Source organism: Furipterus horrens, unplaced genomic scaffold (assembly GCF_987537825.1).
Source record: "Furipterus horrens unplaced genomic scaffold, mFurHor1.1.pri manual_scaffold_11, whole genome shotgun sequence".
NCBI lineage: Eukaryota > Metazoa > Chordata > Mammalia > Chiroptera > Furipteridae > Furipterus > Furipterus horrens.
Window position 1 is genome coordinate 46196488 of NW_028327181.1, and position 22561 is coordinate 46219048.

The 22561-nt window shown below is 47.7% G+C and overlaps 1 protein-coding gene across 3 annotated transcripts in view; it reads right to left on the minus strand.

Moving 5' to 3' along the window:
• Positions 1-22561, minus strand: part of MPRIP (myosin phosphatase Rho interacting protein) — a 163365-nt gene that overhangs the window by 110817 nt on the left and 29987 nt on the right. For all 3 annotated transcript variants that reach the window (XM_090291045.1, XM_090291048.1, XM_090291046.1), the window contains exons 2-3: positions 12757-12834; positions 10793-10858 (exon numbers count right to left, since the gene is read on the minus strand). In XM_090291045.1, coding sequence (XP_090147171.1) covers positions 10793-10858; positions 12757-12834 — 144 coding nt within the window. The remainder of the gene's footprint in view (positions 1-10792; positions 10859-12756; positions 12835-22561) is intronic.

The following is a 22561-nucleotide window of genomic DNA, read 5'->3' on the forward strand; positions in this document are numbered from 1 at the left end:
ACCAGAGAAGGCAATGGCAGGAAGAGGGGCAGTCACCCCCTCTGGCCACATGGAAGTCACACCTCTCCCAGGAAGGCGGCCAGCCCTTCCCACTCATCTCCCAGCCTGGTCCAAGGCGGTACCACTCCAGCCCTTCAGACCCGGCTCAGTTCATCTCCTCCTTGCAAACTTCCAGGCAGTCTGCTAGCCCTACTCTGTTACCAGAGCACTTTGCGTTGGCTTCCTCTGGTCTCACCCTTTATGTTGGCTGAGAAATGGCCCCTAGAGATCCCCATTTCCCAGTTTCCAGAACCCGTGAATGTGACCTTAGTTGGCAAAAGGGACTTTGCAGATGTGATTAAGGATCTTGAGATGGGGAGACTGTTCTGGCTTATCTGGGTGGGCCTACATGCAATTGCAAATGTCCTCATGACAGAGAGGCAGAGGGAGATCTGACACGGAAGAGGGGGAGATGGAGTGACGGAGCGGATGTGAGCTAGGGGCCACGAGCCGAGGGAGGGAGGCAGGCAGGCAAGGGCCCAGGTCCTCCCCTGGAGCCTCCGGAAGGAACCAGCCCTGCAGGCACCTTGACTTGAGCCCAGCCCAGTGAACCTGATGTTACACTCCTGTAAGAGAACAAATCGGTGTTGTGTGGAGCCTCTAGGTAGTGGCAATTCGTTATAGCTGCCACGGGAAACTAATATACCTACTATAATGGGTACTATCCAGTATCCACCTTGAAGTTCACTTCTGACATACTTCAGGCACTCAACAGATGTGAGTGAATGAATGACTCATGGATCTGCACCCGCATATGGGCTGGGCCAGCCCTTCAGGACAGGTCAGTACATGTAAAGGACACCCTCCTCCTTAATAAAGCCCCGCTTGCTTACCACTGTTTCTGAGATTCCACCCGAGGAATCATTCCCTGGGCTTAGAGACCTTTCCCACCATAAAGAACATCCCCTTCCCTGCCAAAGAAAAGATTCTTCTGAACAAGTGTTTGTGGAGTAGAGGGAGGGCAATCTGCCTACACACAATTAATGCCTTAAGTGGGTTGGCTTATCAGACACTTTAGCACTGCCCACTTCCCAGGAAGGTCCAAAGCAAAAGACATGGTCAGGCAGGAAGAGCTGGGTGCCCTGAGGGTGGGGTCCTGAGGAGGCGGTAGAGCATGAGGGGCCTGAGAAGTAAGGGTGCAGGGACGTGGCCCCGGAAGACTCTGCAGCCTGGCTTCATGCTGCCAAGGCAAGCGTGTCTGTGACTGTGTGAGCACTTCATGCACACACAGACACACATGTACTATTTACCTGGCTGTTTTTCAACACAAATGTCTTTTGTTGCTAACTTCCATGAAATGACCTTTCCAACCGTTCTTTCCCTGATGCTACTTAATTAGTTTCCTAACCCATTATTTCAAGCTGTTTACTTTCCTAATCCCTAAAGTCATTTCTCTCTGTGTGGGGAGGGAACCACCCAGCCCATTACCACAAACACTTGGCCTGCAGGCCACAGTCAGAGCTGCCACAGAGAAGTCTACTCACAGCTCTGAAGATCTCCAACAAGGGTGCCCAGCAGGCCCATCTTCTGCTGCTAACCCAGTGCACTGCAAAAATCCCTCCACCAGCCCAAGAGAACTGCTACTCCAACCACCCTCTCATCTCGTTCCACACTAAAAGAGTTGTGCACATTCAAAAAGCTGGACAGATGGCACCTAAATGGACAACAAGACATGTGACGGCACCTAGAGACCTCAAGGGAACACGGTGCATCCACAGGGACGTGGGGGTTGCTCTCCCTCTTTAGCAGCCCCCACCTTGCTCATGGACTAGTGCAAGGATGAAAACACTTCTGAGTTCAAAGTTTATTTTTTAAAACTACCATTATTATCATAGCAAGCAAAGGACTGGGGAAGAGGAGCTGAGCGGAGGAGGACAGGAAGGTTCTCCCAGGCTCTCGTCAGCCGCCTCTGTTAATCGTAGGTGTCCAAAAGTCTCCCCACTCAGGAGCTGCAGGCACAATGGGGAAGACAGAGAGAAGAACGCAGGTATCTCATTATGGCTCATGGGCACTTAACAGAGGCAGGCAGGTGATTACTATTTTTCTGTCTTCAACTCACCACTTACGTCACTGAGAAGAAAGCTGAGTACACGGGACAGTCCCAGTGAGACAGAAGGGCACTCACTGAGCAACCCGGAGTTGCCAAGTCCTCTCAGTGTGATGTGAAAGTCAAAGAAGGCAGGTTCTCAGGGGGAGACCTTAAAATGTTTACAACAGCCTCAAGCACCAGAGCCAAGGACAATGGCAGAATGACTCACCAGCCTTCCAGCAGTGTGCTGAGCTTCTCCCACACCTGGACTGCTACTCTATGTCCTGTCTACGCAGGCCAACACCAGGCCCTGCCTCAAGGTGCTCACTGTCCTGTAGAGGGAGGCCCTCATGAGATGAGCGTCCTGGGGATAAGGCACAGAGGAAGGAAGGTCACGTGTGACCTGGGTCTTCTCTTGGTTCTTGAGAATGGTTCACAGTTACCTGCACAGCCCTCCTACCCCACCTGACTGGTATTAGCTTGTTCCCTTTCCCCTGACCCTCTTTAGTCACTTGCTCCTGTATGTCCTTCTCTAACTCTTCCCTCTCCAAGACTCAGGCCACCCATGTGAAAGATCCCAACACCCTAAGTACAAATGTCTGTACTACCCCAGACTCAGGCTCCAGCATGTGAAACAGTGAGCCCTTCCCTCCTGCCCACTCCTTACTTAGATGGGGACCAAGCAACAGGGAACCCAGCTACTCACCCCACACCTATCAGCTGAGGCCCCATGGGCCAGTCTCTGCGACCCTCTGTGCTGAGTCTCCCCACCCACAAAACAAAGGTCTAGACCAGGGTCCTCTAGAAAGCCCCCTGATCTCACCCCCAGAATCTGCTCTATTCTTTATCCAAACAGTCCCATTATTAAACGTTGGTGGCTTCTATCCCCCAGCTGTTCCCTAGGTGGAAAATGTCACTTGGTTGGGCATGCAGAGTTGTAAATGACCAGAAAAAGATCCCAGCGCAGAACGGTGCACTTTCTAATAGGTACCAGGCTCAAACGTCTTAACAAGCCTATGTCTCCAAGCTCCTACCCAACTCTCAGGTTAAAAATAGGGGAGAGGAGGGAACAATTCAACTCCCAGGTTCCAGAGAACATGTTTACTGAAGATCCCAGAGAGACACACAGAAAATGCCCCTGCATCTACAAGCTTCATTCTAATGGGCAAAGTCTCATCCATCCCAGTGAATACTCTTAGGGAAAAAAGGCACGTGGCACATGGAAGCTTCACCGCTGATCTTTCGACAACAGGACTCCACTGTCTGTAGGCTCTGAAGAGCTCCCCACTGCCGCTGGGTTCATCTATGCCATACCTCACCCTCTCACTTTAACACTTCAAAACAACTGACGGTTGGCCTAAAGATGCTCTAAGGAGAAGCAGCCTGCAGGAAGCCCATAGGCTGAGCACAGGGCCCCTCCCAGCACAGAGCCCCCATCCCGCCACCTGCTCCCTGCCGCCACAAGATGGCCACACAAACACCACAAGGACTGCACTGGTCCCTCACCTTCCAGCCAAGGAAGCCCTTGCATGCATAACATACACTTAGAGATTCCAGTTTATCTTTAACATACTCAAAGGGTCATTAAGCAATAAATTATTCTAACACCCATCCCAGAGAGATAAAAAGTATTTTTAGTTGTCCTGATTAAGGAAAGATGGGATGAGGGACTCAGGTCTAAGGAAACTAAAGTGGACGGGGGTCAAACACCTTCTGAACACCCGTGGCTGGTCCTCAACTCCTGAACACCCACCCCTAGATCGTGCCGGCCTTGACAGCCAGCACACTGGGCCCTGGTGCAGGTAGTTGCCAGTAGCCCCTGCCTGTCTTCCAGCTCCTCTCCACGTTTCCCTACACATCAGCCCCTGCACTGGCCTCAAAGGTTACCTAGGAAGACTGCTGTTCACGCACCAACCAACATTGGCAAGCACTTACTACTTTTAGAAGGTTCAAAAAACAAGTTAATTATTGTGACAAAGTAGGTTAATCAAATGATCCACGCAGGGAGCGGTGCCTTGTCCACACAGGCACACGGACAGCCTGCCCTAGGAGGACACTGTCAGCACTGCGGAGGGGATGGGGACGGAGGGGTTGGAAATAGTTCACAACCTCAACTCAAGTAGCTCCAGACTATATCCATTTTAAAGCTTGGAATGCACAAAGGTTACAGGATCGATCCCTGGTCAGGGCACAGACAAGAATCAACCAATGATGCATCGATAAATGGAACAGCAAATGGATGTTTCTGTGCGTCTGTCTTTCTCTCTAAAAATGATCAACATAAAAGATAAACTTGCATTAAGGTTCGGTGCAGAATTCTGCATGACAGAAGCCTCCCGACTTGTGTGTGACAGCCCCCAGAGACCTCAAAGGAACACAGTGCATCTACAGGGACGTGGGGGTTGCTCTCCCTCTTTAGCCACCCCCACCTTGCTCATGGACTAGTGCAAGGATGAAAACACTTCTGAGTTCAAAATAAATTTTTTAAAACTACCATTATTATCACAGCAAGCAAAGAACTGGAAGGTTCTCCCAGGCTCTCTGCAGGCCTGGTAATGCTGCAAGCCTCCTATGGAGGGAGAACAGGCAGGGAGGAGGACCCTACTCAAGGCCACTCAGCCAGAAACAGAGGGACTTGGTTAAAACCCACGTTTCCTGGACTGTTTACACTCCCCAGGCTTCCGGCACCTACCACAACAGGCCTGCCTCCATGTCCTGGAGACTGAAACCTTGAGGAAAAAAGTACGAAGGTCAAAGCAAGGCCCAACACACGACAGACTTTAAAGCAAATCTAAAAACATGAAACTAATGTGTGAAATATCTTCTCTGATTCTCCATCTTGCCCCATCCTTTGAACATGAAGGATCTCCGTGTCTGAGGAAGCTTCCCTGTCTTTCAATCAGGCACGGGGACTAGTAGGTCTAAAATTAGTACAACAACCTTGAAGACCCAAGGGAAATGACTGCAACTGCCAGTCTGTGGGGGGTGGACAAGACACTGAGAGCCCAGCCTGGCCCTCAGCCAGGGCCACTGTGCCCTTTTCCTCCTGTGCTCGGACAGTAGAGGCTGGCTGAGCCAGCAAACAGGACCACTGGGGAAAAGACCCATCACTCTCCCAGAAAGCATCTCACCTCTTTACAAACCCCAGTTCTGTCACTCATAAGTTGAGCAACCCCATGAACCCCCTGGACCTCGGCTTTTCCATCTGTGCCATCCACGTTGTGGTGGGGACCACACTAAAAATTGTGCCTGTAGAGCCAACACAGAGCACTGAGCTGAGCACACTGCTCCTTCCCAGCCACCATAACAAGCAGGAAGGAGGCCAAGACCCCATCTTTCCTCCCAGAAGACATCTCTGACTCCCTAGATCACATACTGCCTTGAACAACATGCACATCATGGTTTTGCTTGGTATTTAATCTTCACATGCACATGTGGGTCTCAAAAGTCTGTGAGCTTCACCAAGAGAGGGACCTTCTTTTGGCCACATGCCAGTGCCCTGCAGCTCTTTGCTTTGGATGCAACAGCCACCATGGTTACCAATGAGTCACACATACTGGCCTGTCTAGAAAAGCTCCAGGTGGAGGGAAGCAAAGCCAGAGCTTAATAAAGGGGTTCTCAATATTGGTGCTTCCTAAAAAATCACAGGAAGTGGTTAAACTGTGGATACTTGGGCCTGCCCTCAGGATATTCTCATGCGGGAGAAAGTCTGCACAACGATACCAGGGGAGATACAGGGCTCAGCTGCAAAGGAGCCGGGGAACCTCTAAGACAGGTCCTCAAAGCAGTAGGGCTGAGCAGTGACGCTCCTCCTCCCCACTCTTCTACAGCCTTTGAGCATCTGCGTCCTCCTCAGGGTTCTCACTGCCAGAAGTAGCCTAAATTTGTCAAGAATAAAGTGGGCAAAGATCCAAATGTCAAAACAACCTCTAGGCCTCTGTCCTAAAGGAAGCAAACTGTCAAGGAGCCAGAAACCTAACCTGTTAGGATGCGACATCATCTGAAGAGTGTTCAGACCAAGCTCACAGCTTTACAAACGAGCACACACATTCCAGAATAACTTCTGCGGCTGGACCTTTGCATCCTTTAGAACTGTCAAATCCACAGCTGCCTCCCAAGAAAAGCCCACAGCACTTATATGAGGAACCTGGAGAAGTCAAAACCAGAGACAGAAAGTAGAACGGGGTTGCCAGGGGCTGCGGGGAGGGAACCGGGGAGTGGGTGTTGCACTGGGATAGCGTTTCGGTTCTGCAAGATGAACGGAGTTCTGCAGATGGATGGAGCGATGGTTGCACAACAGTGCGGCTGTGCTTAATGCTACAGAACTGTACTCTTAAAAATGGTTAAAATGGTAAATTCAATTACTTATATTTTACCATAATTAGAAACAAACATTAGGCCATCTTTTTGCCTACTTCCAGGAGGGAAAAGGAAGAGAACATGAAAGCAAGGGCCCCAAAGCTTCAGTGACCACTGTATTCTGCCTAAAACTTCGAACTCTGCTTCCCCGCAGGGCTCGGTGCCTCTCCGGGAAAGCCTTCTAAAGTGGCCTTTGGGTTCTGCTGATGCCAGCACCTTAGCCTTCCATCCATTCCCAAAAGCTCAAAAAGAAGTGGCAGAATTTGGTGTAGGAAGAAAACCAAAAGTAGAGGAGAGAAGCAGTAGTCTGGGTTTCTAGATTCCTCACTCTGCCCACTGCTGGGAAACCAGAGGCCCAGCCGGGCTGCTCAGGCTCCCACTCGCCTGTGAGGCTGCCCTGAGCCTACCACGCCTCTGCTTACATTTGGGAAATTTCTTTTCCTTTTTTGGGAAAACTGCCTCTCCTCCACACCCACCAGTTACAGGGTACGTGGGTGTAGCAACAACAACAAAAAACTTCCCAAAAAAGAAAAAGTGATTCCCAAAGGTTAGTCCTAACTGAAAGCGGCATGGACGAGAAAGGCAACAGTCAGTCCCCAGAAGGCCCAAACCTAGCAGAAGAGCCCAAGCAGAAAGGGCTCTCAAAGCAGCCCCCAAGGCAGGCCCGTGCCCAGGGACGAAGGCCCCTCCTCCTCCTGGGACTCCTGACAAGCACAGCAACTGCCATGCCCCTCTTGGTCCTTGCGAACGGGGCCCACACAACCCCCCTGTCTCGTTCTCTCTGCTGAGGAACCATGAGGAGCTGCACCCCCTTACCACACCTAACACCTCTCCCACCTTCTCCCAGCTCCGGCCTTCTCAAGCTGAAAGCAGAAATTCTGCAACAATGCATTTACAGGGATGGCTAGCTTCACTGACCAAATATTTACTGGGCCTCTGCCATCTAAGCCCCAGGCCAGACAATGTAGAAAGATACCAAGAATTGTCAGGGGCCTCCCCCAATAAAACAGAAAAAAGAAAAAAAAAAATCTAGTTGCTAAGATAACATTTGAGCAAATTAAAAGAAACAGTAATGTTGTATAAAAGTCAAGTAACAACGTGAAAGAGATTTTGACTAAGTGTTAAGGGAAAAGTCTAGCCATAAAATGCTACAAAAGTTATTGCACGCAGGTTAGCTAGGGAGGCCCAGGGGAAAGGGGAGCGCTGGGGCGAAGCTGGGCAGGAGCGGTGGAGCTGGTGGTGGTGGTGGAACCGGCTGCTCAGGGCTGCTGCTCTGGGAGGCCAACCCCAAGATGCTGCCACTACACAGGCACGATGGTCCAAGCATGCCACAGTAAAGGGTACCCATGTGTTCCCTGGGAAAAAGCCATGCAGACGCAGTCCTGCTAGCCCTGTGGCCGTCTGATGTGCGGGGATACGCCGTGGAAACCCCTCCACACCAGACACCGTCCCTCCCTGTTCCCTGCCCGGCACCTACCACACCAGCCAGCAGGCTGAGCCTGTCCTATCACTTCTCTCATTCCCAGAAAATCTGATGACTGAATCCTTCTGTACCTTTTAAGAACAGGGATGATAACAACTCATATTTTACTTTAAAAACATTTGAAGAAAACTTTAAAGTTACCGACAAGGTCTCGCAGGTTTTCTAAGCCTTGGCACCACTGACATCTGAAGCCCAATCATGGTCCTGTAGGCGGAGTGGCTTGTTCTGTGCATCACAGTGTGTTAGCACCATCCCTGACCTCCACCCACCAGGTGCCAGTAGCAACCCCCCCCATGCACTTGTGAGAATCAAAGATGACTCCAGACCGTGCCATTCCTTGGAGGCACCATGGGCCCCAACTGAAGACCACAGCTTTAGAGACTCAAACAGAAGACTTCCAGCATGGCTAGAATTCAGTTCACACACAGACTGCCTAAAAAGTTCTCCTGCTTCAGGTCTCGGGATCCTGCTGGCCAAGTGGAGGCATGAGTCGAAGCTTCGGGAAAGGTGACCCTGGGCTGAAGCTCTAGGGTTCTAGGTTGTGCTCATCTCGTGAGTGGCCATGAAGGACAAGGACCCATGCAAACCACTGGGGAACAGGAGCCCACCTGTAAGCTGCACGGCAGAGGCCCTGATGCTGACCACTGGGCAGCTGGCATCCGACTGCCCCCTTCACCCAGCCTCTTCTCAAGTGTAACCCTAACGCTTCCTTGTAACCTTCCCCATACATAAAAGAAAATCCTTACCCACTTAAGTGTTGCTTTAAAGGTATTTCAAAGCAACCACCACTGGTTTTTCACTCAAAGAAGTAATGTGATTTTACTCCCAAAAGGTGCCGTGTACCTATACCGCCCACAGTTTGGGCAGATCAGCACTAACTGCCTCATGGGGTCAGACTCTTAAGCTCCAAGGTCATCTGCCAAAAAGTGGCCCATGGCCCCAAACTCTCACCTCTGGGCATTCCCCCAAAGCCCTGCCTGCAGTCCCAAGTTTTTCTTGAAGCTTCTTTCTTGTCTTGTGTCACTGAGCACAGCTCCACTTCGGCCCTAGCAGTGCATGAAATAACACCCAACCAGCATCCAGGTTGCTGGGAGACCAGAACGTCCTTCAAGGTGTCAGTTCTCACGGCTCCATGGCCCTTGGGGTGCAGCATGTGCATCGCGTTTGTGCCCACACACAAAGGCGTCTCCAGCGGCCACCCCCTCTGTGCTGTGCAGCTGAGCTGAGGGGAGTAATGAATTGTGCTGGACTCCAGTTAGACCTAAAGAGAGATTTCCTGACCAGAATACCTGGTCTTCAAGGGAAGTCCAGCCCAGCCTGAATAGAACCCACTGACCTCTGAGGCTCCTTCTCTAATTGTCAGCCTTTGCAGGACTTCAGAACAGGTCAGTCAGGCAGAGGGAGGACAAGCAAACCTCAAGGCTCCTAGCAGCCCAGCTCTCCCCCTAGAGCTACTGCAGAAATGACAGCTAAGCTGGGATCACACATGGAAGCAGCCCTGGGTTAGCCTCCACGCCTGCTTCCTTTCCTCAAAGGAAACAAGGGTCCCAGTGAAATCAGTCCCCCTGCTCTCACCACCACCACACCACTGGCACACACCTCTAACTCAGTCACCTCAAACTACTCTGGACCACAGATGTTTTTGTGGCAAAAACCGCTGTGGCCCATCCACACTGTGTAATATGCTCACAGGAAGGAACAAGACAAAAATTCTTTTTAAGAAGGAACCAATGAAGTGATACTCTATTAAGGGCTAGGTGTCATACCTATTAATTCCATACCTAGATGTCGACCCATTAATTTATCCCAAAAGTAAAAAAGAAAGCATCAAAACACAACAATTAGAACATACGTGTGGAAATGGATCCACTTAGGGCCTATTCACCTATGAGCTTTAATAACTACCCTAAACTCCAAGTGCACACAGTCTCTGCGGTCCTAGGGAGGACAGGCATCTCTGCTCACACTTCTGGAGTCTGCTTTCACCCTTAAAGCAAAGAAATGAACTCTGGGTGGGATGGGGCCGACATATTTTACATGGTGTGACCAGATTTTCTAGGATAATCCCTATTTTAAAATGCTGTCCAAATGAATGCACATACGCTCACATACATACTCAAATGGAACCAGAAAAGATGCTCAAATCCTCCATCTTCAACCCTTTATTAAGTTTAGAATTCAGTCATATCTCAGATTAGTTAGGAGACCAATCTCCTTTAGAGAAAAAAAATCAGGATACAAAATGGGTTGGAAAAAGAAAAGCCAGAACATTCTGCCTGCTTGGTTTTCAGGTTTGCCTCTGGACCAAGAGCAGTAAACAGTCACCCAGCCCAGGAAGCAAGAAGCAAACCAGGCGGGCAGCATGGCAGGAAGGAACCTGCGTGCTCGGGCTTAGAGACCAGAAGAACAACGATGACCAGGAGGCCTCAGCAGATCCACTGGATGAGCAAGGCCAGTTACAGCAACGGAAGTGAGAGGCAGTCTTGGGACTGCAGCCTGTGGAGGCGTGTGTGCTCAACTTCCACATGCACACCCAGGGCACACCCCCATCTGCCCCGCTGGCCCCCAGCCTGTTCCATGTCTCATTGGGAGTGCAACGGCCAAGACCAACATCTATGAGCCTTGGAGAGAAGTGACTTCCTCCCTCACTACTTACTCTACTTACTCTCAACCGTGACCACTGAAGACATCTCAAAACAGAGGTCTGGGTTGTAAGAGTAATCTCTACCAACCACCACAAGTTCTTCAAAAGAGGACAAGGCTCCCAAAGAGAAGCCCAAGTGAGAGTACACAGATGCTGTGCTCAGAGATGATGCCAACGCAGCCATCATAAAGTGGCCTGGAGAAGACAGAGGTGGGGCGGGGGCAGAGGAGGGCCTCACCATCTCATCCAGAGCGTAGCGCAAGAGGCCGTGCTCGTACAGGATAAAGAACCGCCGCTGCCATTTCTGCAAAGGAACAGAGAGTAGGTGTTTAGGAGGGTCCTGGCCCTGATCTCCATGTATTAAGTCCCTGAGTTTGACAAACCTCTAGCTAAAGGACGCTGGTTCCACAGCTTCCATTTCGGAGCTAGAGAGCAGGAAAAGAGGGTCCCAATGTGGAAGAATGGTGATTTATTACCCAGGATTGGACCAGAGGAGAGGCCCAAGCCACATAGTGTGTTTCCATGTAAGTTATTGAGATTTAACAAGATGCTTGCTTTATTTTAATTTGCAAGCTCCTCAGGAGCAGATGTGTCTTGGTCACCTTTTTGTATACTTGATGTACGCAGCACAGAGCTTATCACATACCATGTATCAATATTTATTTGATGAATCATCTGACATGATATGGAATAACCTGAGAATAGGAAGTACTGATTCCCTGCTTCTGAAGAAATCTAGGAAACTGCTGTAAAAGGTTGTTATGATGACCCACAGGGAATGGGAGAGAGGGAAAAAGGCAGCCAAGCCCCAACGCTCACTGAGAAGCGAGCTAACAAAAACCGAAACTGAGGAGGTATGAGACCAGTGGGAGTAACTCCGATGGCCAGGGAGTGTGCGACTGGCAGGGTGCCTGCCCTCTGCTCGGAAGCCGCGGCCCGGTGCTGGGGGCCATCGGTGGTCCAGTGGCACTGACAGCAGAAGGAGAAAGACCATGAGGCTACGTGCCTTCCTCATGAGGATCTCATGACCTATTTTCAGCATTCAAAAAAACCCAACATAATTCATACTTTTACTGGCAATAAGGCCACAAGAACTACCTAGAATATCATGTCTCTTTGCTTTGGGCCAGTATTACATCATTTAGAATAATGACTTTCCCATGAGAAGCTGGGAATGGCAATCCTGTATGATCTAAATACAAATGGGAAAGGAGCTGCCCACTGGTTACCCCAGGCACTGCACCACAGTCCTTGGCATGGATGGCAGAAACAGGACAGTCCAATGGCCTCACCAAGAGGACCTGTAGAGGACTGTTCCACACTGGGTGTCCATGGGGAAGCTCTTCCCAGGAAACATTTCCAAGGCCCCTATTTGTAGTCTTTAAAGACAAAACCCATCCCAGAAGGAATCCCAAAGGACCAGACACAGCACCAGGTCTGTGGGGTGCCACCCCCACCCAGGAGTGTGGCATTCGGGCTGGTGGCAGCAGAGACCAAGAGGCAGGTCAGAGGCTCTCTGGGCGAGCAGGGGACAAGAAGGGGCAGAGCTGCAGCAATGTGCAGGGTGTGGGCAACAACACCTGGAAAAGTGGAGAAAGGAAGCTCACTGTTTTCACTGGAGTCCAATCCAAAGGGGATCCCTGGCAGAGGAAGCAACCACTGGTCAGGGACAAGGCTCCAGCAGCCTGTGCACAGCAGGAACCGCTTTGGGCTGGAGTGCCCAGGAGAGCAGGGGCAGGAGCAGGAGCAGGAGTAAAAGCGAGTCCTCAAGACCCTCATCCCTTCCTTAGCGCTTATTTCTGAGACCCTAGCTGGGGAGGATGGGAGGGGAGGAAAGTGAAGAGGGAAGAGGGAGCTGCAGGAGGCAGGGCCTTGGCACTGAAGAAACTAGGAGCCTAATTAGCATAATTGCAAACATTTGCTGAACTTTTGCCTTTTCCATTTAACTATTTCTAGAGTTAAGTTGACCCCCGAAACAGGCAACACCATGTGAGAGCTTATTTTGAAGGCAGCACCAGGCTTAGCTACACAGAACTGAGACTGCCTACGGGTCCTACGAGTTTGCCGAACAGCGCTCCTGCGGATCCTACCATTCGGTGGCCCCCTGTCCACTCCCCATCTCCTTCCTCCTTTATGTCAGTTCGCCCTGAGCAGAGCCCCTCTCTGGTCCCTCCCACCCCAGGAGTTGGCTGATTCCCTTACCCGAGACCGATGTACTGGGTTGTCAAAGTCCGTCCCATCTGGAGCCAGGAGCAGCCAGCCACCATAAATGGGTTTTGCCTGGAGGAGAAAAGGGCAGGTCGTCAGAGGCCTTGGACCACAGAGAAAAGACAGGTCTCAACAGTCAAATTCAGGATAAGCACTTGCAAGAAACAGAAATCCCCTCTGCCTAGCACACCCCACACACCGCCTCCCCCAGCCCCAGGATGCGACAGCAAGGGGCCATGGGAGGCCTGTAGTGTCTGGTGTAGAGATGGGAACACAAAGCCCAGGGGAAAGAGGAGAAACTGCAGAGTACAGGAACTCCTCAGAAAGCAGACACCTCTCTCAACTTCCTGATCAAGCCACCAAGATCAGAAAAACGGCATTTTCTTCAATAACCAGGTGAGTGCCAATGTGCGCTAGGCACTAGGTATCACGTGAACGACACAGTCCAAAGCCCTCATCCTGACAGTAAAAAACAGGGTCTGAGAGAAGAGACCCGGCTTTAGTGATCACAGCCAGCACCGGTCAAAGCAGCATCCAGTGACCAGCTGTGTGACCTTGCGCTGAGATGCCCTTGAGCTTCAATTCTCCCATTTGAAAGGGGTATGGATAATAATTACATCTACACCTCATGAAACTTAGGTGAGGATGGAGATAATGCAAAGGAATGTAAATGGTGTAGCCACTGTGGACACCAGTTTGGCAGTTCCTCAAAAGGTTAAATGTAGAATTTCATACACCCCAGAATTCCACTCCTAGCTATATACACCCAAGAACACTTAAAGCAGGTACGCAAATAAAAACCCAGACATGAATGTTCACAGCAGCACTATAAACAATGACCAAAAGGTAACACAACCTAACGACCATCAACAGAGGAATGGATAAACTGTGGCACATCCATACCATGAAATATTACTCGGCAGTAAGAAGGTGTAAGTACTTAATTTTTTTAAAAAAAGACTAATATAGGAAAGGGTGAAGCCGGGGAACGTAAATGCATGATCCATGGACATGAACTAAGTGGGGTGGGATTGCTGGGGGAAGGGAGTGCTGGGCAGAGGGGAGTAAAGGAGGAAAAAATTGGAACTATTGTAACAATATAATCAATAAAATATACTTAAAAAAAAAAAAAGGCGTAAGTACTGATACACACATACACTACACCACGGATGAACCCTGAAGACATTATGCCGAGTGAGGGAAGAGAGACACAAAAGGCCACGTACAGCATGATTCCACCTACATGAACAGGTAAATCCATAGAAACAGAAAGCAGATTAGTGGCTGCCAGGACAGGGAGGGGACAGGAGATGGAGAGTGAACATTAACAGATATGGGGGTTCTTTGGGGGGTGATGAAAATGTTCTGAAATTAGATAGTGGAAATGGTAGCATGACATTGTGAATATGCTAAAAACTACTGAATTGTACACTTTAAGAGGACAAATTTTATGTAAATTATATCTAAAAATAAACTGAGGAAAAAATATACTGAGTACAGTGTTTGGCCTGTAAGTGCTTAATAAATGTTAGCTACTATTATACTTTCATATTCAAAGAGTCCCCCTCATCCAAGACCCTGGCAGTAAAGAGCTCAACATGAACTAAAAGATCCGGACAGGTACTCTGGCCCTGCTTCCCTTTTTAGCCACACCCAGCCGGTGAGAAGGGGTTTGGGAAAGCCATAAGCAGGCCTATCTGTCCACTACCCTTTGGTGGGCAGTAAACCCCCACCTTACACATAAGGATTGATCTCTGGGTAAGCCTTAAGGGTTCTGCTGTCACACCACCTCAGCTTATTGAGGAGGAATCTGTGACTCAGAGGAGGAAGGTCACATGACAGAGGTCACACAGTATCTTGATGAGCCAAGAACATTTTTTTCTTAGCTTCTGCAGGGTCCTCAAGGACCCCAGGGGAAGCACACCGGCTTCTCCCCATGAGCGTGAACAGGGCAGGTAAGAGGGGCTGTGGGCAAGGGGTGTGGAGTGGGCAGAAGGAAGGAAGGGGGTGGCTGGCTTTGATGAAACACGGAAACGGGTGCTGGCAGAGAACCAGGGGTTAGAGGGACACGACTCAGGCAGGCCACTGTCTGAGCAGGGAATAAAACTCTGCCTGAGAAAGCAGAAGCAAAGAGAGTAGAGGCCTGCTTTTTCAGTAAACACCAGCAGCGCACAGCCATCCCCAGGCAAGCGAGCACGCCCGGTCTCTCTCCCACATCACTCAGGGATGTGCACACTCGGCAGACCCCACAAAAGCCCGCACAAAGCATTGGGGTGGGTATCCTGGGCCAGGTGAACCCCACTTTGCCCATCAGCCTTCAGTTCCCCAACCTGGAAAATAAGGAGGTTAGTCCAGTCATGTCTCCTCCACTTGGGTCTAGCTTTCATTGGACACCACCCTCCTAGTCCCTGGCTGCAGCACTGTGGGGCAACTTCACATTCTCAGCTATATCTACTTAACCTGTCCCTGAAGGGACAGTGGGAGACCTGAGGGACTGGCACACGTTTCCTCAGAACCTGGCCACCACCAGTGTCACTCACTCAACAAATGTCTCCTCGGTGTGCTGTGTGCACAGCCCCACGGCCTGCCTGCACCCACCCTGCTGGGCCATGACCTCCTTCTACAGATCAGATCGCCCCTTCCAGGGGTGCGGGATGTCCTGAAAGACAGGAAGCCTGGGCCAATGGAGGGCACAGGGCCAGGAACAAGTGCTCCGGGAGGAGCAGCAGGCTGGGAAGGAGGTACCGTTCCATCAAGAACATTTACCAAGGCAAAGTCACAGTGACAGGAGGCAGGTTAATGGCTGATAATGGCCAGGGGATAGAAGGACTTGGGGGGGGGGGGGGCGGTGACAGCAAAGAGGTACAAAGCTTCCTTTGGAATGATGAATATGTTCTAAAATTGATGTGGTGATGGCTGCACACCTCTGGGAATACACTGAAAATCATCAAATTGGGTCCATCGCAGGATATGTGAACATTATCTTAATAAAGCTGTTAAACAAAATCACTTACCAAGGACTGTGACAGGCAATGGGAGAGCAGAGATAAATAAGAAACTGCTCCTATCTTCACAGGCTCACAGTCCAAAAGAAATGTCAATTAATGAATCCTCTTCCCACACCTAAGAAGACCATATCAGGGGAGTGGCCAGGGAACATGTCGCTGTAAATTTTCAAGTGACTCTGCCCCATCCCCTTCCTCCTCCTTGACATTTGGGAAACTTCATTCAGAGAGACAGGGACAAAGATTTCAAAGGTCAATAACCTGGTCCATCAGTTTGTAGGAAGGGAGGTGGGACGTGCCAGGCACAGACGCTGGAGGGGGAGCAAGAGGCGGCAGGCACAGTCCTGACAGAGTAAGAGTAGAGCAAGAAGCACCTACGGGGCTGACTCGGTGCCTACAGCTGAATGACAAGAACCACCAGGCCTCTGCTGTGCAACTTCAGGATCCCAGGAGACAGCAAGGTACCTGTCGCCCTGCACTACCATCCAAAGTGAGCAAACTGGGAGGCAGAAATGACCGTGAAGGAGGTGAGCTCCCCCACCCCTCTGTGCACACAGGAGGATGGCCTGGGGAAGAGAGGACTCTGGGCAGGAGTGACTGCACCCTGGGGTGGTGAGGAAGGACCAGACCCAGCCGTGTCAGGAAGTCCAGAAGCACCAAGCAGAGCCACTGTCACCTTTCTTCCTGGGGAAAGGCCTCCAGCAGGCTGGGAGGCATTCTCTTCCTGAGAACCCCTAACGACCTGAAACGCAAACTCTGAAACAGACAATGCAGGAGTATGCTCTAGTTTTTTTGTTTTCTGGCTTGGCTTTTTGTTTGGTTTTGGAGGGGGTGGTGTTCAGGAGAAGTAGGTATCTGTTGTTAATATCGATGATCCAAGCTGGGCTGGAAGGACCCAAAGAATGGAACTGAGTTCTATTTCAGGCTGGCTGCCCTGGAGAAAACCCAACAGCCTACAGCCCATGTAGGGGCTAACACATGAAAGCTTCTCTTCCAAGGAAACTCAGTCTCCCCTCCCAGATCCAGGAAAGCAGAGGCTGCTCTTCTTGCTGGCTGGTCTCTGCCAGGAGGCTGCTGGTGGTCTGGGCAGACACCTCAACTCAAAGCCCTTCCAAATATGGTTCCTTGAAACTTCTGCTTCCTGGAATATGGGGTAGATGTAATTTTCCCTATTCCTCCTAAGTAAAAATTAAACCCTGGACACTGTATATAAGACAAACCAGAGAAGATTCTGAAAAGTGGATGGAGATACTTCAGGACCCAAGAAATAACAAGGAAGTATGTGCCCTGGCTTTTATTTTTGCCTCACTGTCCCAGGCGGGGGCCTGGAGGAGTAGGCAACCTGGAAATGCCAATGAGCACAGACAAGAAAACAAAAGCCTGTTCTCTTGAGCTGAAGATCCAGGGAAGAGATACCTAGCAAGACAGAAAACTCTTAAGACAGTAACGACCCTACACTAGGCAGACGCCACAGAAAAGGTGCAGCCTGACCCCCACTATGACAACAAAGGCTAGACTTCCACCTTGCTGGCCAGCAACTCTGCAAGGGAAGTGTCAGGAGGCCAGGTAGGGAGCTAGGACTTCCAACCCCCCAGCATTAACAAGGCCCCCTCCCTCTCCCTATTGGGGCAATGTCAGAGGACATGTGGGGTGCTGAACTCCCCCTCCACTCCCACAGTAACAAGGCACCTCCCACCTAAACTGTCAATGGAGGCCAAGTGGGGGTGGGGGTAGCTGTGCTTCTACCTAAAAATAAAAAGGCTGTGGCTCCCCTACCCCTGCTAAAGTAGTGTCAGAAAAATCCAACTGAAAGAGAAGTGTCAAACACAATCCAGAGGCACCTAACAAAACACAAAAATTTCCATGTTTCAATCGAAAGATCACCATCATGCCAAGAACCATTAAGGTCGTAAACTGAATGAACAAAAATATTTGACAGAAACCAATACCGAGGTCGACGTGTCGGAATTATCTGATGACAATTTTAAAGTAGCCATGCTAAAATGTTTCATTAAGAAATTATGGTGTGGTCAAGATGGAGGCATAGGTAGACACGCTTCATCTCCTAGTGCAACTGTAGAAAGAATTATAACTAAATCTTAAAACAAACAACACCCAGAACTCTCAGAAAGTCAAGGTGTATGGAAGCCCGACAACCAAGGACTTAAAAAAGCCACATTCACCCAGGTGAGAAGGAGGGGCAGAGCTGTGGAAACCGGCAGAAAGGTGCAGAGACATGGTCTAGTGCAGAGACGGCGGTGGTGGTGGAACCAACGGTCCCACATTCACATGCGGTGGATAAAAATCGGGAGGGACACCTTGGGAGCGAGCGATCCCAGCCCCAGGCCAGACTGCACAGCCCAGGGTTCCAGCAACAGGAAGATAAATCCCTGTAACTTCTGGCTGTAAAAATCAGTGGGAGCTGAAGCTGCAGAAGTAACTGCCAGATTTTCAGGAGCCTCCGTTTAAAGGGGTTGCATGGACCTAGAATGTATGTAAACTGGGTTGCATGGACCTAGAATGTATGTAAACTGCCGCCGCCCTCCCCACCCCCGGTGAGGTAACTGGGAACAGGGCACCTCCAGATGCCAGGAAGCAGCACAGTACCCTCTCAAGCCCTCCCTCAACACAGAGCCACAAAAGCGTGAAGCGGGTTGTTCCACCCTGGCAAGTACTTAAGGCTCCACCCCACACAATTTGCAGGTGCCTTTTCTGCAATAGGCCATGTTACTAAGACAGGGAGTCAAAACAGCTCTACCTAACACACAGAAACAAACACAGGGGGGCTGCCAAGTTGAAGAGGCAAAGAAATATGGCCCCCCAAAAAGAACAGAACAAAACCCCAGAAAAAGAACTAAATGAAATGGAGATAGCCAACCTATCAGATGCAGAGTTAAAAACATGCTGGTGATCAGGATGCTCAAATAACTCACTGAGTACAGCAACAGCATAAAGGAAGAAATGAAGGTTACACTAAGTGAAATAAAGTAAAATCTACATGGAACCACCAGTGGATGGGAGAAAGCTGGAATTCAAATCGATGATTTGGAACATAAGGAAGAAATAAGCATTCAACCAGAACAGCAAGAAAAAAATCGCAAAAACAAAAAAGGATCATATAAGCACTCTCTGGAACATCTCCAAATATACCAACATCCATATCATAGTAATGCCAGAAGAAGAAGAGGAACAGCAAGAAATTGAAAACTTACTTGAAAAAATCATGAAAGAAAACTTTCCTAGATTGGTGAAGGAAATAGACATACAAGTACAGGAAACACAAAGAGTCCCAAACAAACTGACCACAATGAGGACCACACCATGACACATCATAATTAAAATGCCAAAGGTTAAAGATAAAGAGAGAATCTTAAAAGTAGCAAGAGAAAAGCAGAGAGTTACCTATAGAGGAGTTCCCATGAGACTATCAGCTTGATTTCTCAGAAGAAATTTTGTGGGCAAGAAGGACCTGGCAAGAAATATTCAAAGTGATGAAAAGCGAGGACCTACAACCAAGATCACTCTACCCAGCAAAGCTATCATTTAGAATGGAAGGGCAGATAAAGTGCTTCCCAGACAAGGCAAAGCTAAAGGAGTTCATCATCACCAAGCCCTTATTATAAGAAAATAAATAAGATCAAAACTATGAACATTAAAATGACAAATTCCACAACTGAATCTAAAAAATTAACTAAGCAAACAACCAGAACAGGAACAGAATCATAGGTGTGGGGATCATTTGGAGGGTGATCAGCAGGGAGGGGGTAAGGGGGAGAATGGGGAAAATGGTGCAGAGATTAAGAAGCATAATTGGTAGGAACAAAATAGACAGGAAATGGAGAAGCCAAAGAACTTATATGCATGACTCATGGACACCAACTAAGGGGGAGACTGCTGGAGGGAAGGGGGGTACTGGGCAGAGGGAGTCAAAGGGGGGAAAACTGGGACAACTGTAATAGCATAATCAATAAAATATATTTTAATAAAAAGATACAACCTTAATAGAAGAAATTATGAACATGCTTAGAATAAATGAAGATACAGGAAGCCTCAGCAAAGAAACAGGAACTATAAGACCCAAAAGGAAATTTTTAACCTAAATAATATAATAACTGAAATAAAAAGTTTAACAGATAGGCTCAACAGCAGAATAATGAGAACCAAGGAAAGAATCAGCAAACTGGAAGACAAAACAATAGAACCTACCCAATGAGACAACAGAGAGAAATGACTAAAACATAAAAGTAAGAGAAGAACAATCATGGAGACCTGTGGGTCTGTAACAAAAGGTCTAACATTTGTGTCATCAGAGTCCTGGAAGGAAGGAAGGAAGGAGGTAGGGCAGAAAAAGCACTTTAAGGAAGAATGGCTGGAAAATTCCCATAAAGTAGCCACCTATAACTTAAGAAGCTGCGGGATGCCAAAGGATAAACTGAAAGAAAGTCACACCAAGACACATCAAAATTAAATTTCTAAAAACCAAAGACAAAGAAAAAATCTTGCCCTGGCTGGGGCTCAGTGGATTGAGTACCAGCCTGTGAACCAAAAGGTTGCCAGTCTGATTCCCATCAGGGCACATGCCTGGGTTGCGGGCGGGTCCCAATTTGGGGGCATGCAAGAGGCAACCTATGGCTATATCTCTCACATTGATGGTTCTCTCCCTCTTCTTCTCCCTCCTTTCTCCTCTCTCTAAACATAAATAAATAAAATCTTAAAAAAAAAAAAAAATCTTGAAGAAAGCCAGAGAAAAACAACAGCTATTGATAGGAGAAAAACAAATATAATGGATTTCTCATCAGGAACCATGGAGGGTTAAGGAAAGTGGTACAATACTTTTCAAATACTGAAAGAAAACAACTGTCAACCGAGAATCATATACCCAGTGAAAATATCCTTTAGGAATAAAAGTGAAATCAAGACATTTTCAGATGAAGGAAAACTAAAAGAATCTGTTAGCAGACCTACCCTAAAAAATGGCTATGGAAAGGTCTCTAAACAGAAAGGAAACAATGAAAGAAGGAACCCTGGACTGTCATAGAGGATGCAGGGACATAGCCAAAATACATATAATCAGGCTTTCCTTCAATTTTATATATTATGCTTGACAACTGAAGCAAAAATTAGAAATAACATTATCTAATGTGGTTCTAAATTATGCAGAGGAAATACTTAAGACACTTCTACAGGAAATGGTAAAGGGGTATTAAGGGAAGAACTCCCTTTAACTGAACTGATAAAATGACACTACCAGTAGACTGTGATAAGTTATGTATGTACAATGTAACACCTAGAGCAACCCCTAAAAAAATCTACATCGAAAAAAGATCACTATAAGTCATCAAATCTGTCATAAAAGATAAAATTCTAAAAAAATAAGTTCAAGCAGGAAGAGAAATAAAAGCCAGAGAACAGGAAGCAAAAATAATTATGGCCTAACATATCAAAGATTAGATTACATGTAAATGGTCTACATACACCAGTTAAAAGACATTGACTGACAAAGTGGATTTCAAACAATGATCCAACTATATAGTGCCTAGAAGAAACTCACAGGCAGGTTGAAAGTAAAGGAATAGAAAAACTACATCACACAAATATTAATAATCTAAGGAGAGCAGAGTTGTTAGATTAGCATCAGATAAAATAGACTTCAAAATTTTAAAAAATGACCAGAGACAGAAAGGAACATTATACAATGATAAACAGGGCAATTCACCAGGAAGTCAAAGCAATCCTCAATGAATATGCACCAAGAAACAAAGCTGCAAAGTACTATGAAGAAAAACAGAACTGAAAGGAAACAAAAAAATCCCCAATTACAGATGAAGACTTCAACACCTCTCTCTCAACAATTGATATAACAACTAGACAGAAAATCAATAAGGAAATAAAAGAAATAAACCAATAGAATCTAGCTGACAGTTAGCAGAACAGTCCCATAGAATATACGCCATGATAGATCACATCCTGGGCCATAAAATAAACCTCAATAGATTCACAGAATTAAAATCATAGAGCATGTTCTCTGACCACGATGAAATCAAACTAGGTATCAGTAAGATAGAGATGACAGGAAAATCTCCAAACATTTGGAAACTAAAAGATACACTTCTAAATAATCCATGGGTCAAGGAGGAAATCCCAAAGGAAATTAAAAAAAAATATATATATATATATATATATATATCAAAATTTGTGGGACACAACTAAGCAGTTCTGAGAGGCAATGTTTCAGCAGCAGTAAAATGCTTAGTTTAAAAAAAAGCCAAGGTTTCCCATCAAGAAGCTTCCACCTCAAGGACCCTCCCAAAAAAGGAGTACAAAATATAACAAAAACAAGAACAAAAGAGCAAAACCCAATTACCATTAATTGAAATAAAAGAGTAAAATCAACAAAACAGAAAACTGATTCTTTGAAAAGATCAATGAAAGTGATAAACTTCAAGAAAAACTGACAAAGAAAAAGAAAGAAGACACAAATTAAAATTAGGAATGAAACAGGATCTATCACTATAGATCCTGCAGATGTCAGAAGGATAACAAGGGAATATTACAAACAATTCTACAAACATTAATTTGACAACTTAGATAAAATACACCAATTTCTCCAAAAAACACATAATTTGAATGACCCTATCACTGTCAAGGAAACTGGATATGTAATTTTAAAACTCCCCCAAAATAAATCTCCAGGCCGAAAGGGTTTTATTGGAGAAGTCTACCAAACGTTTAAAGAAGAATTAATGCCAATTCGACAGTCTTTTCCAGAAAATAGAAGAATAAAAAATAGTTTC